Source organism: Scleropages formosus, chromosome 16 (genome assembly GCF_900964775.1).
Source record: "Scleropages formosus chromosome 16, fSclFor1.1, whole genome shotgun sequence".
NCBI classification, from domain to species: domain Eukaryota; kingdom Metazoa; phylum Chordata; class Actinopteri; order Osteoglossiformes; family Osteoglossidae; genus Scleropages; species Scleropages formosus.
The window spans coordinates 11302805-11320368 of record NC_041821.1 but is presented as its reverse complement, the minus strand read 5'-3'; the positions used below and the strand labels follow the sequence as shown (position 1 = coordinate 11320368).

Here is a 17564-nt window from a genome sequence, read left to right as displayed (position 1 = left end):
TATTTTAAAACTTTGAAAATGACATAAGTACACAGAAGTATGTAAAACAGACCAAAGATACAGGGTGAAACTACTGAAGTCCTGAACTTAAGAGAAATAATAATATGCAATAAAATATTAATGTATATAGTGACAAGACAAACCATTCAATGGCCATGAACTGTTTTAGTGAAGGTGTATCCACTGCTAATGCAGTTTTAACTCTTCTGAGCTGTTCTGGATACTGTAGATACCCCATCCACAAACTTTGTCTTGAACAGAACATTGGCGTTGGTGAACATTCCATCTTTCAGTGAAACCACCACAAACTGCAATGAAAAGGAAAGGGGGGGAAGTGTGAAAATCAGACCAACAACCAAGTATCTGGTTCCTTGACATCAGAGAAATTGTCTTAAGTCCATAAAGTGACAATTCACTCAGCCGCTTTGCGTGCCTGCGAATGGGTGAAGTGGTTGCGCAGCATCTGGCCAATGTTCTGTGTGTGGGAGAGATCCAGAGCAGCGTCCACCTCATCCAGGATGTAGATCGGTGCTGGCTTGAAGAGCAGCATGGCCAGGATCAGGGACAGTGCCACCAGAGACCTGCAAAACAAAATTCAACCGCTCAAGATTCCACCCTCCACCCTCATTGTCTGGTCCACTTTTAGTCACACACTCTGTCAACAGCTGACCTTTGACCCCCACTTAGCTCAGTCAGATTATCCTTCCATGTGTTGCCCAGGGCTACTTTAAATTCAAGACCATCCAGGACACCACAGCCCTCTGGGGGAGCCAGTCTGGCATCTGCCCCAGGCAGCAACGTGGAGAAGATGGAGCCAAAGTCTTTGTTAACCTGAAGTTTGAAGAAAAATGGTGTTTTGTGCATTTGTGCATTACCTAGTAAGTTTGTGCAGTTACACAGTAGTCAGATTTTTCAGTAAACTGAAAGGAACATGATTTTAACTCAAAATTTTAAAAAAGGATGTTAAATCACAACTACTTTACTGCAGACATCAGTTTCAGTACAAATTTCCCACATATAAAAATGAAAATGCACCTTTTGCCAGGCAATATTCAACGCTTCATTCTTCTTCCGATCCAGTTCCTCAATAGTCTTCAGTATTTTAGACTTATCATTCTCCACTATTCTTTTCTTTTTCATCAGCTCATTGTACTGAAAGGTAATGCACAAGTCATATTTGAGGAGATCACAAGATACAGTGATAGGCAAGTCAGCGCAAAGGAGCAAAGGAATTTGATAAATATCTAAAATTAAAGCGATAACTACATTGAATCATGCTTCTGCATTAAGTCTTTCTGTTGATATAATGCACTCCTTTTTTTGGGAAAAAGCAGCAGCTAAATTAATAAATGCAAATAAAATAAATACTTTACTGATCCCCAGGGGAAATTCAGTTTGATAAAGTGCAATAAACAGACACCACTTAAAAATGTACACAAAGAGGCTGGGTCTTAAGCAAATCAGTTATTTCTCAAAATATGGCATGTTAGGAAAAATCCAAATGATGTAGGCTGAAACCAACCTTCTCCTCAGCTTGACTCAGCATGTTCATGGCCCTCATGTTGACATTCCTCTCAAGTTTCTGTTTTGTCTCCTCTAACTTCTTTAGCCTCTGGCCTGCTTCTTTGGGATTGTTGGCTTTGAAGTCATAAGCAGTATTTGGCTGCCCAAATAAGTGCTTCTCTGAGGCAATCCAGTCATTCTCAGCCAGCATTCTAGCTACCTGCAAAGCACAAGGAGCCTTTAAGTCTACAAAAACTGCTTTGGTTTAATGCAGTGTAATGCAGTGATGTACGAAGTAATGGTCTTCACATCACCTAGGAAGCTACAGTTGCTGGAACACCTATAAATGTTTATGGCCTGCAAATGAAGTCTTAATGCTTAATGTTTGGCAGTAGGATTAAGAAAAATGCCTTGGACAATTTGGATTAAATGCAAAAGGAATTTGGGAGGAGGTCCAACCCTAGCAGCTGCATCCGCACTGTCCTTCTTATGCTTGCTGATATTGTGCTCCAGCTCCTTGATCTTGAGCTGGGCTTCGTTTGTCTGCTCCTGCAACTTGTTTGCCTCTGTGGTCTTCTCCTTGATTTCTCTGTTCTGGGCCATAATGACCTCCTTTTGTTTGGCCAGACTCTCCTGCGCCTGCTTCACAACTTCCTGAGTAGGACCAAGCAAGCATTACATTAGGTTGGCCATTACAGTAAAGCTTTAATTTGCATTGAAATATCTAGATACTGCACACAGATATGGTGGTACAACCATTGCAATGGCATTGAAATAAAGTTGAAAAATGCTAAATTAAGTCAATTTATAATTACTAACAGTTTAAAACAACTTTAAACATTGAAGAGGACTGAATAACAATATTTATTTCCCAGGAGATTCATTTAAATCAGGTAAAGCTTGACCTTGTTTTTGGATACATCAGAGGTCACGGAATCAATTTGCTCCTGGATGGCTTTCATGGCCTCATCCACAGCCTCAATCTGCTGCTGGTAGCTGGCCTGCTCCTTCTTAAGCTCCTCCAGCTCTAAAGCAAGAGCATCAGCCTCCTGCAGGAACAAAACAAGGGGCAGTGAAATAAGACAAACTGTTCATATGGTTACCATGAGAGACATCTGACAACAGATGAAGTTGCTCTCAATACTCCAGTAAAATAATCATCAGATTCCACTTCTGGTTCAATACCAAGGAAGGAGGAACTAAAAGACCGCACTGAAAAACCCCAATTAACATTTCCTATCCCAATAACTGGACTTAAACCAGTAACTAAAAAAAGAAAAATCATACTCCAATTTTACTTTTAGTATTTGGCACAAGGCAGGCATTACTGTGAAGTCACAGCCTGGGCTCACACCTGCTGTTGATCTTTCAGCTTCTTGTTGAAGGCATCTGCTTTTTTCTTGGCAGCATTGAGTTTCTGCTGTGCCGCCTTAAGCTCCTTCTCCCGCTCTGCCTCAGCGTTCTTCATCTTGTCCTCCAGCGCCTTGTACTTCTCCTCTGCTCTTTTTTGAACATCCTTAGTCTTTTTCAGGGTTTCTTCGCTCTCCTCTGTTTAAAAAAGAAAAAAAAAAAAAAAGATACTTTTCTCATGAAGAAAAGAAAAATTCATATTAAATGTTAAGCACTCAATTTGCACTATGGGAAAATACATGCAATACATTACATTTTCAATATACAGAAGCAATAACCTTTTTTCCACCAAGGTTCAGGACACAGGTATGGCTATTTAAGAAAATCTATAAATCTCAGTAACATGGGTGCAGCAATTCCATTAATTTCATTCACTAATGATACCGACTGTTGTTCCTTACATAGTTCCCCCCATATCTCTAATCTCTACAGCAAAATATTAAAAAGATAAATAATCTTCAGGATGTTTGTGCCTGAGTTCAAGGCAGCGAATGTTGAGTTCATTACCAATAGTCTTGCGCAGCATCTCTAGCTCCTCTTGCTGTTTATGATAAGAGCTCTGCTGAAGCTTCGCTTGCAGGATATCGGCCTCCTCACATTTCATGTCCAACTGCTGCTTAAGCTGCCGATACCTACAATGTCACCCAAATTCTGATTGTAACTCTGGACATAGCACATCACACTTAAACATATTTGGAAATTGTAAGTTAATGCAATGAGTCACATTGCTGAAGGTGCATGGTGGGCCTAACAAAAACATCTGTGAAATGGTCCGAAACAGCACAAATGTACTTCTCTGCAGTTCCCTTCAGATTGCCTAGCTCTTTCTCGACTGCAAGCAGCTCTGCTTCTTTTGCTCTCAGGTTATCCTGGACATCCTTGAGCTCCTGAAGTTTTGACAGAACTGAGGCAGTCTGTGCTCTGGCACCTACAAGAAAGCAAAACAAGTCAGAACTCTCTCTCTCACACACACACACACACACACACACACACACACACACACACACACACACACACACACACACACAGTCCTGACTATGACCCCAAAAAAAAAAAAAAAGAAAAAATTGAAGATTTACCTCCACTGAGAGTTCCTTGGGGGTCAAACACATCTCCGCCCAGGGTCACCGTTTTGGTCATGATGCGCTTGTCAAAAGTCACTTTCTTGGCATTGTCAAGGCAATCACAGACCAGCGTGGTGCCAAACACATACTCCATAGCTTTCTGAAGTTCAGACTCATAGCCCACCAAAGACAAGGCTGTGTGAACATTGTCTACTCCAACCTGTAATATTGAAATATGGCATTTTACATACTAAATGGCAGGTGAAAGATGTAACAAATGCTCATGTTTTGATTAATTCATTTTTAAAAGTTTCAGTGATTTACTTTACTTACCAGATTTTTCGCAACATTCACAACATTTTCATTTAAGGTTTTGGCTGAAATCTTGTTCAGAGGAATAATTGTGTATCGGCGTTTGAGTTCACCCTTTTCTAAGAGCTTTTTTCCAGTCACCTATAAATGCAAGTGATATTGTGTTAATTACCTCAATATCAAAAAAATCTTCCAGAGCTGCGAGAAAAAAAAAAAAAAACCCACACACACCACAGGCCATACTGTTTGATGTATCAGCTTTTTTAAATTTAATTCAAAATATTGCAAATGCTCACCTCTGTGTCTACGACCACATTATATAGGCGTCCTCCTGCCACCACCTCCAGAGCTGTAGCACTGGAGATGTCATTGACTGTGATAAGGTTGGCAACAAGGCCCTTGACACGGTTCTTGTCCCAATTCTTCTCTGGGTCTCTAAAATAAATAAGCAAAGGATGATTTAATCCTCAGTATGGTCAATGTTGATTTTAAAAAAAAAAAAAAAAAAAAAAAAAAAAATTGGACTTGAACACAATATTGGCCTGTGCAGATCACCACCAACTGCACTCTGGCTGATAAGAACCTGGAAGTAGTGTGATAACTACAGCAGCAATTGGATTTCAAAATCTGAGAAGAATTGGGCTTTGCTTTAATAATCTGCTGTATTTTATTACCCCCCAGCAGAAAATACTAACTTGTACTCAAATCTCAAATTTGGAAACTTGGCCATCTGGGATTCATAGGTCTCTCTCAGTTTGTTAACATCACGTGACAGCTGCCTTTTGCTTTCAGTCAGCTTCTCCTCCTTTCCATCTGAGAATCAACAGACAACAAAACAAGTCAAGCAGACAGAACTGAGTGTAAATAATTTGTGAAGTTTAATAAAAATCTGTTTGCAGACCTTCATAGTTCAGCTTTTTCATCTCTGCCTCCAACTTCTCCTTGCATTTCTTCACAGCTTCAAAAGCATCCTGGTCCTTCTTGTAGCCACTGTCCATTTTCTTCACTTCAGCCTGCTTGGTCTTCAGCTCTTGCTGAGCATGTTTTAATTTCATTTGTGCCTGAGACAAGGATGAGCACACACCGGCACGTCAGCAACTTTGCGTATACAAGAAACACTGCATACTTTACAGGAAAACAATGCTTAAATGTTAAGATTAATTAAAGTTACCAGTTTGGCCTCAGTGTCTGCCTTGCTCATATCATTCTTGCAGGTCATCATCTGCCCAGCCAGTGTGGCTTCTTCTCCATCCTCATTGGTGGAAAGCCCAGCTGACACAGCATTAAAATGTTGCTGAGCCACTACCAGGGCCTCAGCATCTTTCTGTCCTTCCTCCTGGATGCTGTGCAGTTTCTCCATCACCTTGGTCACTTCATTCTCCTTAGATGCTAGCATTTTTTTATCCTACAGAAAAATGAATAGCTCTTAACGGTAGCAAAAGGAAAACAAATGCTAAGGCAGAGTCCAAACATATTCTAAACTATCACAAGCTTACAAATTTTTTTTGGATAATAAACTCAGTTTTATTACTGAGGACATTAAGACAAGCTCTACTCACTTCTTCCATGCTTTTGACCAGCTCCTTCCGCTTTTTGGTTTCATCCTTCAGATTTTGTTTCTTCAAGTCCAGGGCACTCTGAGCTTTTGCATCCACTCTCTGTGCCTCAAAGAGGGCATCCTCCAGTGACTTTAAAAGCCCACCTCCATCCTGCAATAAACATACATCCATAACTCAAACGCACCTTTCTGTTATGAGCCTCAAAAAAAAATTTCAATTGGCACTTTCATGCATAAAACAAAACATGAATTTATCTCAACACATCACTCTACTTGTACTGTTACTCATGCCTCATCTAACATGGTACAGTAACAGAACACTAAGCACCTTGATTAGCTTCAACAAAAGCATGCTGGCAGTACTACAAATACCAAGCTGACATAACAGCCCCCACTTCTTGGATGTGGAAAAGGTTTATTTATTTATTTTTTTTAAATCCAGATGTTATGGCATCAACAAAAACCTTCAGATGACACAAAAACTCTGTTTAACAGAAAATGCTGTTATTTGTACAGTACCTCATCTCTATTCTTCTCCAGCTCCTGGATCTCACGAGACAACTCCTTCACCTTACGTTCATTCTCCAACATGGTCTCCTCCAGCTTGCCAATGCCGTCCTGCATTACCTTCAGGTCCTCGGCCGACTTTTCTTTTGTCTCTTCAGCACATATGAACTGGTAGGCCATGTAGAGGCGACTAAGGTGCTCAATCTCCCGCATCAACTTCTGGTACTCCAAATAAGAGGATCTTTCCTGTAGATAGAAAATATTACCATTCAATTGTTCATAATGTCATTTATACAACTAAGGCTCTTTGGACTATTCTGCACAATCAACTAGGATATCTACTAAAAGATTAACTACAAATCCAAAAAAGAAAAATTCTCTTCCTTAAATGAATTCTCTACACAGAACTTGCATTTAGTCTCATCTCATTGTCTTTCTCACTGCTTCTTCAGTTCACTGACTAATTTAGAAACTCATCCTACCTCCTTCAGCTTTTGCAGAGTAGGTGTGATCTCCTCTTCCAGAATCTGGAAGTAAAGGTGAGGAAAAAGCAGTGTCAAACAACAGTAGAGCTACAAAGATAGGTGTGCATAAAGAGCTGCCTGTAAGCAAAGATTTCACACCGTTTGTATCTCTTTTAGTTTGGCCTCTTTCTTCTCAATAGTTTTCTGTGCGCTGACCTTCTTGCACTCATACATTCTGGTTCCAGCGGCTTCTTCAATCATAGCCAAGATCTAAAGTAACCCAAGAAGAGTTAAAGAGGCGTATGGTAACAAACAATACTGACCAAAGACTAAGAAAAGAAGAGTGACTAAAATGAATTGTTCTTACTTCAGGAGGCTTCATGTTAAGGACTTTAGTAATTCTCCCCTAAGAAAAAAAAATACATAAAAAGATTATTCTTTCAAAGTTTTCTGACTAAGACACCCTTGAATTTAACAAACATACAACTATCAAGAGCTTACCTGCATAATTAGAAAATGCGGATTGTTAACATTAAGTCCAACAGAGCAGAAAAGGTCCTGCACACGAGTGTTGTTGGCATTCACGCCATTGATCAAGTACTTGTTCCTCCCTCCTATAACTACCTGCAAGAATATAGGAAGTCATAGATATAATCAGCAAATCTCTGTCTTGGTACCTAAATGAAATTTAACAGAACCTCTGGAAAACCAAAATCATTACACTGATCATTTGAATCATCCTTTCCTAGTGATTTATATCTTTATAAGAAACCATGAAGACCTCCCCCTTGCTGCTGTTGCGTTTTCAAACCGGGTTTATTTCAATTAGCTGAAACTTTCTCCAAAGCATCTTATAGTTACCCTTTTATACATCTGTCTAATTTTTACTGGAGGGGAGTGCGGTGGCACAGCAGGTTTGGCCTGTGCCTGCTCCCTGGTGGGTCTGGGGTTTGAGTCCCGCTTGGGGTGCCTTGCGATGGACTGGCGTCCCGTCCTGGGTGTGTCCCCTCCCCCTCCAGCCCTACGCCCTGTGTTGCTGGGGTAGGCTCCGGCTTGCCGCAACCCCGCTCAGGACAAGCGGTTTCGGACAGTGTGTGTGCGTGTGTGTCATTTTTACTGAAGCTCAGTGTGTCACTGTGTGAGAGGAGCTGTCTATGAAAAGATACTGAATTGAAGGTACTCTGGGTAAATAACTTGATCAGCATAAGTGAGCCGCAAACCTGCGTCTTTGGAACGCAAGGTCATAACTCTAACCACTACGCCACCTGCTGGTGCCTCTGTTAAAAAAGAATAACGTCTGCAAGAATAAGGGGGAAACAGAAGTCTGTAAATCTGGTCAAACTAAGTCCCACTGCCGTAACGGCCACGATCGAGGTACAAATCCTGAAAGAGAGACACGGTGAGAGTAACACCCTGTGTATGAAATCGGAGTGTCAGTGTAAGTAGAGGGAGACGCGGTAAATCCGAGGACTCGTCGTCGCGCGGCACCTGTCTGGTGACGGTGATCTCGTCGTGGCTCTCGAAGCCCAGCGGACTCTGCTTCTTGTCACTGTTGTCGAACGTGATGGAGACGGTCGCTTTCGTGACCCCGGCCTGGCCGTTTTTATACACCAAGTCCTGCAGATTCGACGCTCTCACCTACAGCAACAACAACAGACGGTACTTTAAACAACAAGCCAGGCCCGAAGCGGCCACTTCAAGTTCAGCGCACGTCCAGGATCACCAGCAGCAGCAGCAGCACTGCAACCCGCGCTGGATGACACGTCGCCGGTCCCGTCCCGTCCTGACCTGTGATAAATTGGAGATGCCCAGGAGGAAGCAGATGGAGTCGAGGATGTTGGACTTGCCGCTGCCATTGAGACCCGTGATGGCATTGAAGAGCGGGTCGAAGCCGTTGATCTCCGTCCGCTGCGCGTACGACTTGAAGCCCTCGAGGACGACCGACTTGATGTACATCCTGCTATCGAAAAGGACGACGACAAAAAAAAAAAAAAAGCACGGGATTCCACAAAGATAAGTCTTTGTCTAAGTCAGAACTCGATTTCATACCACACTAAAATTAAAAGCTCATAGATATTTATTATGTAAATACTATGTGAGACGCATTCTGGAAACACGGTGCCCTCCCTGTTTTTGAACTTAAAATTTGGCGCCAGGCAGGCAGCCGCTTCCCCGCCTAAGCGCCTGATTAAAAATCTTGAAATAATTCCAAGGGGTAAGTAGTCTCTAAAATAAAGCTAATAATATATTTGCATATTTAATCGTGCTTCAAACAGATATTTAATAACTGTATTTCAAGAGAAAACATGTTTCATTTGCTTTAACTCGGGCATAATTTGGACACCTAAAAAAGAACAGACCTGCGCATGCGCGGTGAGCGTGCAGAAACTGACCTTGGGTCAGTTACTGTACATCGTTTATTCCGCAGCGATTATTAAACGGAAAAGTGGCGAAATGCAGTCAGTCGTATATTTTCCTGGATCCCTTGTTAAAAGCGAGGAGAAACTGAAAATATAACGAATATCTGTGTGGTGACTTTCATTTTATCGTTCAAGATGTGCCACTTGGTTTCTAATGATCATCGTCATGATGGGAAAAGAAAGAACTAGAACACGAACGATGATGATCAATCTTGTTTTATTTGAAATTTACGTGAAATTTCATATTAATAGAAATAAATTTAATGGTAAAAAAGCCTTAGCTGCTTTCATGGGGATACGAAACTTTATTTACCTGCAGTGATTAAGCTCTTATGTAATCTGTCTTTTTTTGTATTTTCAATTAATTATGAGCTGCTCAAGAACCCCAGAAAATTAAAAGTTAATTTAATGAAAAAAATTTGTAAGAATATCATTAATGGAGAATTTTTAGTTCAAAATGCAACGAAAAAGGACTTATCAATTAGTTAACTTCACGATGTACATAATTTTATACGTTTAAGGAAGAAAATCTGAAAAATACACTGTTCAATGTTCACATTCACTTTTTTAATGAAGAAAAACACCACAGACCAATTAACTGCTCATTAAGTTGCTTTTTAAGTGAGAAGTAATGAAATAATTTCAGTCCATTCAGCTTTATCCTTCCTAAACTGAGAAGAGTGAGCTCATTGGTCAGAATCTTTTTTAGAAACTTCTGAAGTGAAAGGCTATTACAGATTTTTTTTTTTTTTTTTTAAAGAAATCACTGCTCATAATTAATTAACATTGTTGCATTTGTTACAGTACCTTTCCAGCATAAAATATTAAATATGTTTTATATTGAAAAAAATTGTATAAATATAAATCAGTGATGTCTTGTAAAGCAATACAATCTGAATCTCTTTGCTTCACCCGTCTTTCTTACAAGGTTTTGTTTTTAATGGATTTTTAGACAACCACCAGCACCATACATTTGGCCATAGGTTTATTTTTGTGTACTTTATTTTCCAAATAGATCATCAAAGAAGACCCCTTCCCTCATCCCATCCCATCCCATCCCATCCAATCCCAACCCATCACTACTCCCCCACCTGTGTCAGCAGGCAGTTCTGCACAGTCAAATGCAGTGTCTCCATTCCCCAGCTCAAGGTGGCACTATATCCCTGCACTTCTCACTGACTGCACCTTCAAACAGAAAAAAAAAGATGTGCAGTGAATGGAATAACCTTGTAATTAATGAGATAAATGTACTTTTCACCAAATTTTGCTCTGTTTCCAGTAGTAAAAGGTTTCTCTGTGGTGCTGGGTGCATTGTCCAAGCATGTCTTGTCCTTTCAATCCACTGTGAAAACAGAGTTAATGCTACAGTTCAACCCCAGAACTAATTAATTTCTTCATTTCATACTTTGTAGGAGTAGTTCCTTGTAGAACTGCAGTACTCGGAGCATTTTTCTTTCTATTTTTCAAAAAACTGCTTATTTCCTATACAGCAGAATTTTTTTTTTTTTCTTGCAGAAATGTCCTCCATTGAATCTTAGCAAATCTGAGGAATGACTTGTGAAAGAATACTGCAAGCATCCTGCAACGGTATTGCCAACGCTTCTCCACTTTACACCCCTTTTATTGATGCCCTTAGTTTCCTAACAGCACACCAGGCGACAGTGTGAGCAGCGTATTCTTTTTTGTCCACATTCTAAGGGTGCCTCATCAAAAATTCATTTTACCAGCAACATGCAAGTGACGTCGTATATATCAGTCTCTCACCATGCTTTGCACGTGTTTTAAAACATATTTCAGGAATAAATCTTGTCATTTGAGTATTCAAATTCATTTGCATGGGCAGCAGTCAGAAATCCAGAGGATTAGCTCTTAAGAAATTCAACATGTCTACCCTTGAAGATTTATTGCATATACGGTAATCTCAATGTGTTTAGGTGCTGAATCTATTGTATTTTCCATCACATAAATGTTTAGTCATCATCTCCACAAGCAGGCGACATGTTTGCTGAGACCAAGTTGCATGGAGCTTATTTCCACATAGCTGCAAGCTCAGCAGTGTTCAGTGACTCCACTTGGAGTTTTGTTACAGCAGATCAGGGCATTACAGAAATTCTGTATAAATGCTATCGAAAATTTTGCACCTTTTGAAGTCGGGAAAGCACCAAGGAACAGAAACTTTCTTATTAAATGTCAGTATTTTTAATTGCTTTTTTTTTTTTTATTTTTTTTTAAAAAAGTTCATCAGTCACAAAAGAACAGAGTAAGGGTATAGTGAAAAATTATAGTTTTGGGAATTTCCTTGTGTACATTTTTCTTTTTTCCCTTTAAATCCAAGACTTGAAGGCTGTCTTTGTAAACCACTAATTGGCTATTTCAGAGTTGGGCCCAACTTTTCACATTACAGTACTTTCCCCGCTACTGCAGGTACTGCTGCTATAGATACCGAGGCTTTGGCCCAGATAAGATTAATGCTCTGTAGCCAGGGACACCTGTCTGTCTAATGGTGCAGGCAGCCAACTGCAGCCGCTCAGAAAGCAGGTTGTTTTGAGCCGGGCGGTAAGTCAGTCTAGCAGCAAATGTGCTCATTGTGCAGCGGGCTGAGAGCGGCTGGCTGGCTCTGCGGAGCCGCCAGATAAGGGAGCAGCCGTACCGCCGACGTTCTGCACTGCTGACATCTCCAGCTGCAGCACATCAGAGACCCCTGATTGGACCTCGCCACCGTGATTAATACGTTCGGTTGTAATTCCCGAGCAAGTCCGCGACTTCCCGCGAATAACCGTGTCTTTCAGCAAGTTCCCGGGTCTTTAGGTCGAATCCTTGAAAAATGTCCCGTGGAAGAGTTTGGTTCGGCGTTTGGCAAAGCACGAAGTTCTTAAAGGATTTTTTTAATTGAATATCGGATATTGAACAGCCATTTGTTCATCAATCTGTTGTTTTTCAATTGGATGTCGTTTACTCCTTGGTGAAATTTGGTCCTACTCTTGAAACGGCATGTATGAATACATGCATGAAGGAAGATTTTATTAAATTATTTAAATTAATTATGATTGTAATTCACTGATTTAATTAAAAATAATTGTTATTCAATTATTGCCCACCACTGCTTTTCCAGTGCTGGGTCACGATGGTCCAGAGCCTATCCCACAAGTATAGGCCAGGAGGGAGGGTGCGCCCTGGACAGAGTTTTAGTCCATCACAGTAAAACAAAGTTAGATTTGTAAACGTAACAGTTTAAAAAGACAAGACCTTTAAGGCTCTTTGCTCAAGGGAAGAACGATAAGAGTCCTACTGGGCCAAAAATGTATTATTTTTCCATAACATGTCTCTTTTTTTTTTTTTTTTTTCTTTTTTCTTCAATACATTAAATACTTCCCTGTATTCAGCAGGTAAGGTACGACCATTATTTTACGTTTAGTATAAATGACATAAAGGGATTTGTTGTCAGCTAATTCCCCTCTAGACACTGTCCATCAGCCTCTCACATCATCTCAAGATATTTGCTGGGAAAATACTATCTCTGAATAGTCCGTTGAAAATGAGCGGTAATAAATTATCCAGTGCAATTTACCGGCTGTGTGATTGATGGCAGATTCCAGACAATTAGGAGGGAAATTCATCATTTTAAATAAAACATCTCTTGAAGAACTTTTAAAGCACAAAGGTGTAGCAATCTAACATGATTGTGAGTTAACGTCTCTAACAAGATTTATTGCGCGTTCTAATAAAATGCTGCATTAAAATACAGTGTCTTAGATGTTCATGTGCTAGAGACAAGTGAAAAAACTAGTTAACTGGCTCATAACCAGAAAGTTGCAGGTTCACATCTTCAGTCAGGCCATATCATTTTATTCTTGATATTATAATACTTAGAATAATACTTAATATTATAATAATACTTAATAATTACCAACATGTCTGAGGAAGGCACATAATCAGGATTTTTTCAGTAAAAATATGTGATTGCATAAATGGGATTAAAAATAAGGTATATTCCTCTGTGTTTTGCACTGTGCAAAAGTGTCTGGTCGGCAGCTGACTGCAGTTGAGCTGTTCCCCATGTTTGATGAGTACTGTTTGTACTGCATTGCACTCGCTCTTTAGCTCTGCACTTGTCCCCCTGTATAAGAATGTCAGCTATTATAATGGCTACAGTGATGATGATAAATCGCCATGCACGTTGTCGAACAGCATGTCCCTCTTTGGTGCAATTTTCCCTCAAAGCTATTAAAGAACTGCTTTGAACCTTGTCTTGATGTATTGTAAATCTACCTGAATTAATAGTCTTCTGCTGGAAGCTGAAAATTACTTTTTTGAAGATCAGAGTTATTTATTTATTTGCTCTGAGAACAGTGTAAAACACATAGTGTGTCCCCATAATGGGCATTTTGGTTTGGTGTAGCTTGACACAAAATGGCTTCAGTTCAGAACATGCATATGCAGCAAATTCCAGATTATAAGAAAAAATACACACGCTTTTGTTCGGTGTCTATCAGGCTGCGCCTTGGCCTCCGCTGTTTTTGACCGAAACAGCTGTACATCAAGTCTGATAAGGTGGAAAAGCTAAGACAACTGTATTTCTTCCACATGAACACAAATAGTTAGGCTGAGGAAGACGTGTTTATAGTCATAATTTTTGGGGTACGTTTGAAGTTCAGAATCATAAAATAATTTATTGTGTTGTTTAAGGCACTCATGTATTACGTAATGAAAACTGCATATTTTTTGGTAAATCTACAAATCCGATTACAAATCGTTTCTGCTTCACATCTGGTCTCATCTACACCTGGACATGCCCTTGTGTCCAAAGTAAATTATGTCTCTTCTATTTATCTTGAGTGGTTGCAGTTTTACATTTTAATGCTTGTGTCACAGGTGAAACAAAGTGCACATATTTCAAGAGTATTCAGTGTTTGTGCTCAGCAACGTTCACTTTGTGCTGAGTCTCATGTCCTCAAGAAAGCCTTTTGCATTTTGCTTAGAACGTGCTGTCTGAGAAAGATTTCCGATTACCGTATGCAATTCGGAAACTGACCAGGACACATCAACTGATGATGAAACAGCCTGGACTGATTTAAACTGAACTGTCTCTTAAAACTCTAAATGCTTAAAACAAATGTTCCTGAATTTAACATCACAACTCTGCAAACCAAGACCAAAAATGTCATTCCCAGCCCCAAAATGTGACCATACTATACAAAAATATATGTTGTGCATATTAAATTTTACACCCCATCCTCAATATCATAAACATCTCATGACATTAATACTATAACATTATTTGCATAATGGCAGTCATTGTGGTAGTGGCGGTGGTTGTTGATTGCTTTATTTTTATTTTTATTACATATGCATACTTTTGCAGATCCGGGATGGGATGGTCCAGGTATAAAGCTAGCCCACCAAGTTCTGTCTTCAGCACCCTCGGTGGCTACTAGTGTCAATTCTTCCACTCACACTTTTTTAGCTTAAATCACACATTTTCCTTGAATTTTCCCCATCCAAGACATGGGCCCTGCCAAAACATGACAGAACACTGTTCTCTGTAAGAGCCTTGAGGGAAAACATCAGTGTGGATACGCCAAGGCTGGTGACATCATTGATTTCACGGCACACTGTTGAAAGAAAGTGGTAACTCGGTTTTTTTAGTATATATTCATGAGCTTCAATTTTAATATATGGTTTTTAATACAAGTTTTAAATATAGATTTTTCTGTTGACTCTACTGGAAGGCATTTTCTAAAATTTGCTACATATATGTTACAAATTTTTCATGTAGTGCAGCTGCCTCCAGTATAAATCATTTCTTTTTAATGGTACATGGGCCTCAGTATTGAGGAAATGCTGCTAAAATAACCACAGTCACTGTCATAGTACAATTCAGATATATTTTCCCTCCGTAACAAAAACAGAGTACAGCTACGCAAATAAAATGTCACCTGAATGTGCAGCTGACAACTATTTAAATCTCCAATGCATCACACTTATTTTACGAGCGGATGTGAACTCAGGATTTTATTTTTGCCGAACCCTAAAGCCCGAATGATTAATTAGACCAACTTGCCCACACGTTCGCAAACTTGCCAGCGCCTTGGGGATGCAGTTGCAGAAAATGTTGAATATTTAAAGCAGGAGGGGTTGCTCTCTAAATGCTCCCAAGTGCCTGTCCAGCTGTCTCATTTTTCTTCCCATGTGTGCCTCTACCAAACCAAGGCGCTTTTTTTTAACACTTGAAATTAAATTGAGCTAACGGCACACACTGACAAGTAATAAATAACTTAGCACCGCTGAGTGACTAAATAAATTGGTTTTCCTTTGCGATGATTCATCCTGTATGTTTCATTTCCATCAGGTTGAGAGACAGCATCTCTTTCATCAGACCAACGGAGGACCACCTAATACCCAGCACTGAAAAGAATTCGCAGCACCACACATCATTAATGAAATGGTTTTAGTTGCTGCTGGATAGCTAATGGCATAGGCTTTTTGCGTGCACTGCTTTGTTTGATTGTTTATCAAATGAGAAAAGAAATCATCTTCAGACCAAGAGGACTGAAAATGTGATCTCAAGGCTACCCAGCATGTTCAGTTTTACAGTCATTTGAGAAGTTTATATCTCCAGCAACAGTAAGTGATGACAACTAGTATAAAATGAAGGTCGAAAAAAATAAATGTTTAAATGAATCAAAAAGTGAAACGAAATGATCATGCAGGTTTTATGTTTATTGCATACGACCAAAAAGGATTAAATGTGAATAAAAAAATGTATTAAAAACTATTATTGACAACAACAACAACAACAATAATAATAATGAGCAAGAAATTATTCTGCTCTGAGCAACAGAGGCATTTTTAATACTTCAACTGTAATGCATGACTACCGATGGCTGACCAGAAAGAAAATGAAGAATCTGTACTTTGAAAAACTCAAAATATAGGTATATTCTCAGTTTCATATAACATTTTACAGTACAGCAAAGGAAAGTATTGGGACATTAAATGGAAATTGTGAAATGACTGTCAAGTGTTAGAACCTTAGGAAGGTTGAAATGGTTTATGGGAACTATTTAATGAGAATGAGATACATCTGCATGAAATAGCAATCATTATGGTTCTGCCATTGTCATAAATTGCTTTAAAAGGTAAGGTCAGATAAAGAAGTACTATTGTGAAAGGGTTTTCAGATGGCTCGCAGTGCACCTTAACGATGAATTTAACGACTGTGTTTCTGAGCAGTTTCTCATTCCCTTGGAGTTTCATTGCAGAGTCCCTGCATTCTGTCCTATGTCTGATTTACACCAGCCATCCAGCCTGCATTCAAATGAAACATAATGATATAAAATGCTTATTGATATTCAGACCAGCCACCGCACATTGGTGCTGCAGTAATAATACTGAATGCCATTCAATTTTGTAAAGAGACAGCATGCAGAATACAGGAACCTGCACAATAATGCAAAATCTAGCAAATTAAATATACTACTGCTGCAACAGATCAAAGTGCCAAGTTTTTAGAAACATGGAAGCTGTTAGGCAACCTTTTTTTAAAAAAAATACTTTACAGTAGAGAGGGATATTTGATTTTTTGTGTAAGGTTTAGTCAACTGTACATATTCTTTATTTCACAGGGAAATCTGTAAAAATGGATGTTGATTTTGTTATCACGAATCAGAAGATGCCAGAGGACAGGAGGCAGAGGTGCTGCTAAAATCTGTAAACCGCGCAGATTCCCAAAGTGATGGTACTACAGAAAAAAATCTGAAGATGACACCTGTGAGTGAGACGAATTGTGAAGGCTGCAAAAGTAATAGCAGAACTATTGACACCAGCCAACATGTCAAAAGAGAAATGAGGCCCTTTCTGAGATGGGAACACATAAAAGTTTACTAGATCAGAGAAGTAATCATTGATCTGGGGGCAAGTCATCACAAGGTAGCCTCCTTTTCTATCGAGAGAAGGCCAGCGTCTGCTGGTCTATCTCCTTTGGTATGCCTTACATCATCAGGAAGATGTCAACCAAGTGAGATGGAGAAACGGGAGCACGGGGGACAAAAGACCATGGACAAACTGAAGGATCAATCTGAAGTTTTGTAATTGTGTCCATGAATTTATTTCTCAATGTAGTTTTTGCTATTTTTCAAACCATTGTAATCAGAAATTGGACAAAAGTTTTAATTTGAATAGATGGTGTCATTTATTATTAGTGCATCATTATGAGGTAGTAAAAGACATGAACTGTAATCTCTAGGTTTAACCGCTCTCCATACTAAGTATTCATTCGTATTTGATATTGCTTTTATAGCTGTCTGTTTCGACCAAATCAATTAAT

The 17564-nt window shown here is 39.5% G+C and overlaps 1 protein-coding gene across 1 annotated transcript; it reads right to left on the bottom strand.

Annotated features, from left to right (window-relative positions):
* Positions 1-69: 69 nt before the first annotated feature.
* smc2 (structural maintenance of chromosomes 2) lies at positions 70-8958 on the bottom strand. The gene is made up of 24 exons (XM_018737954.2): positions 8607-8958; positions 8307-8456; positions 7320-7442; positions 7186-7224; positions 6978-7088; positions 6837-6881; positions 6367-6600; positions 5849-5998; positions 5461-5694; positions 5191-5350; positions 4985-5102; positions 4586-4724; positions 4311-4430; positions 3993-4197; positions 3706-3841; positions 3421-3545; positions 2858-3051; positions 2409-2552; positions 1963-2157; positions 1523-1723; positions 1036-1152; positions 671-831; positions 434-581; positions 70-308 (listed from the first exon to the last, which is right to left on the bottom strand). The coding sequence occupies exons 1-24, from the start codon at positions 8772-8774 to the stop codon at positions 198-200; spliced, it is 3528 nt and encodes a 1175-aa protein (XP_018593470.2). The 5' UTR covers positions 8775-8958; the 3' UTR covers positions 70-197.
* Positions 8959-17564: the final 8606 nt, after the last annotated feature.

Coding starts and splice junctions, on each gene's coding strand:
- smc2 (XM_018737954.2), bottom strand. CDS start 8,774: ATGTACATCAAGTCGGTCGTCCTCGAGGGCTTCAAGTCGTACGCGCAG. Junction 5,351..5,460: donor CAGACACTGAGGCCAAACTG/GTAACTTTAATT, acceptor TCCTTGTCTCAG/GCACAAATGAAATTAAAACA. Junction 3,052..3,420: donor GATGCTGCGCAAGACTATTG/GTAATGAACTCA, acceptor TTTTTTAAACAG/AGGAGAGCGAAGAAACCCTG.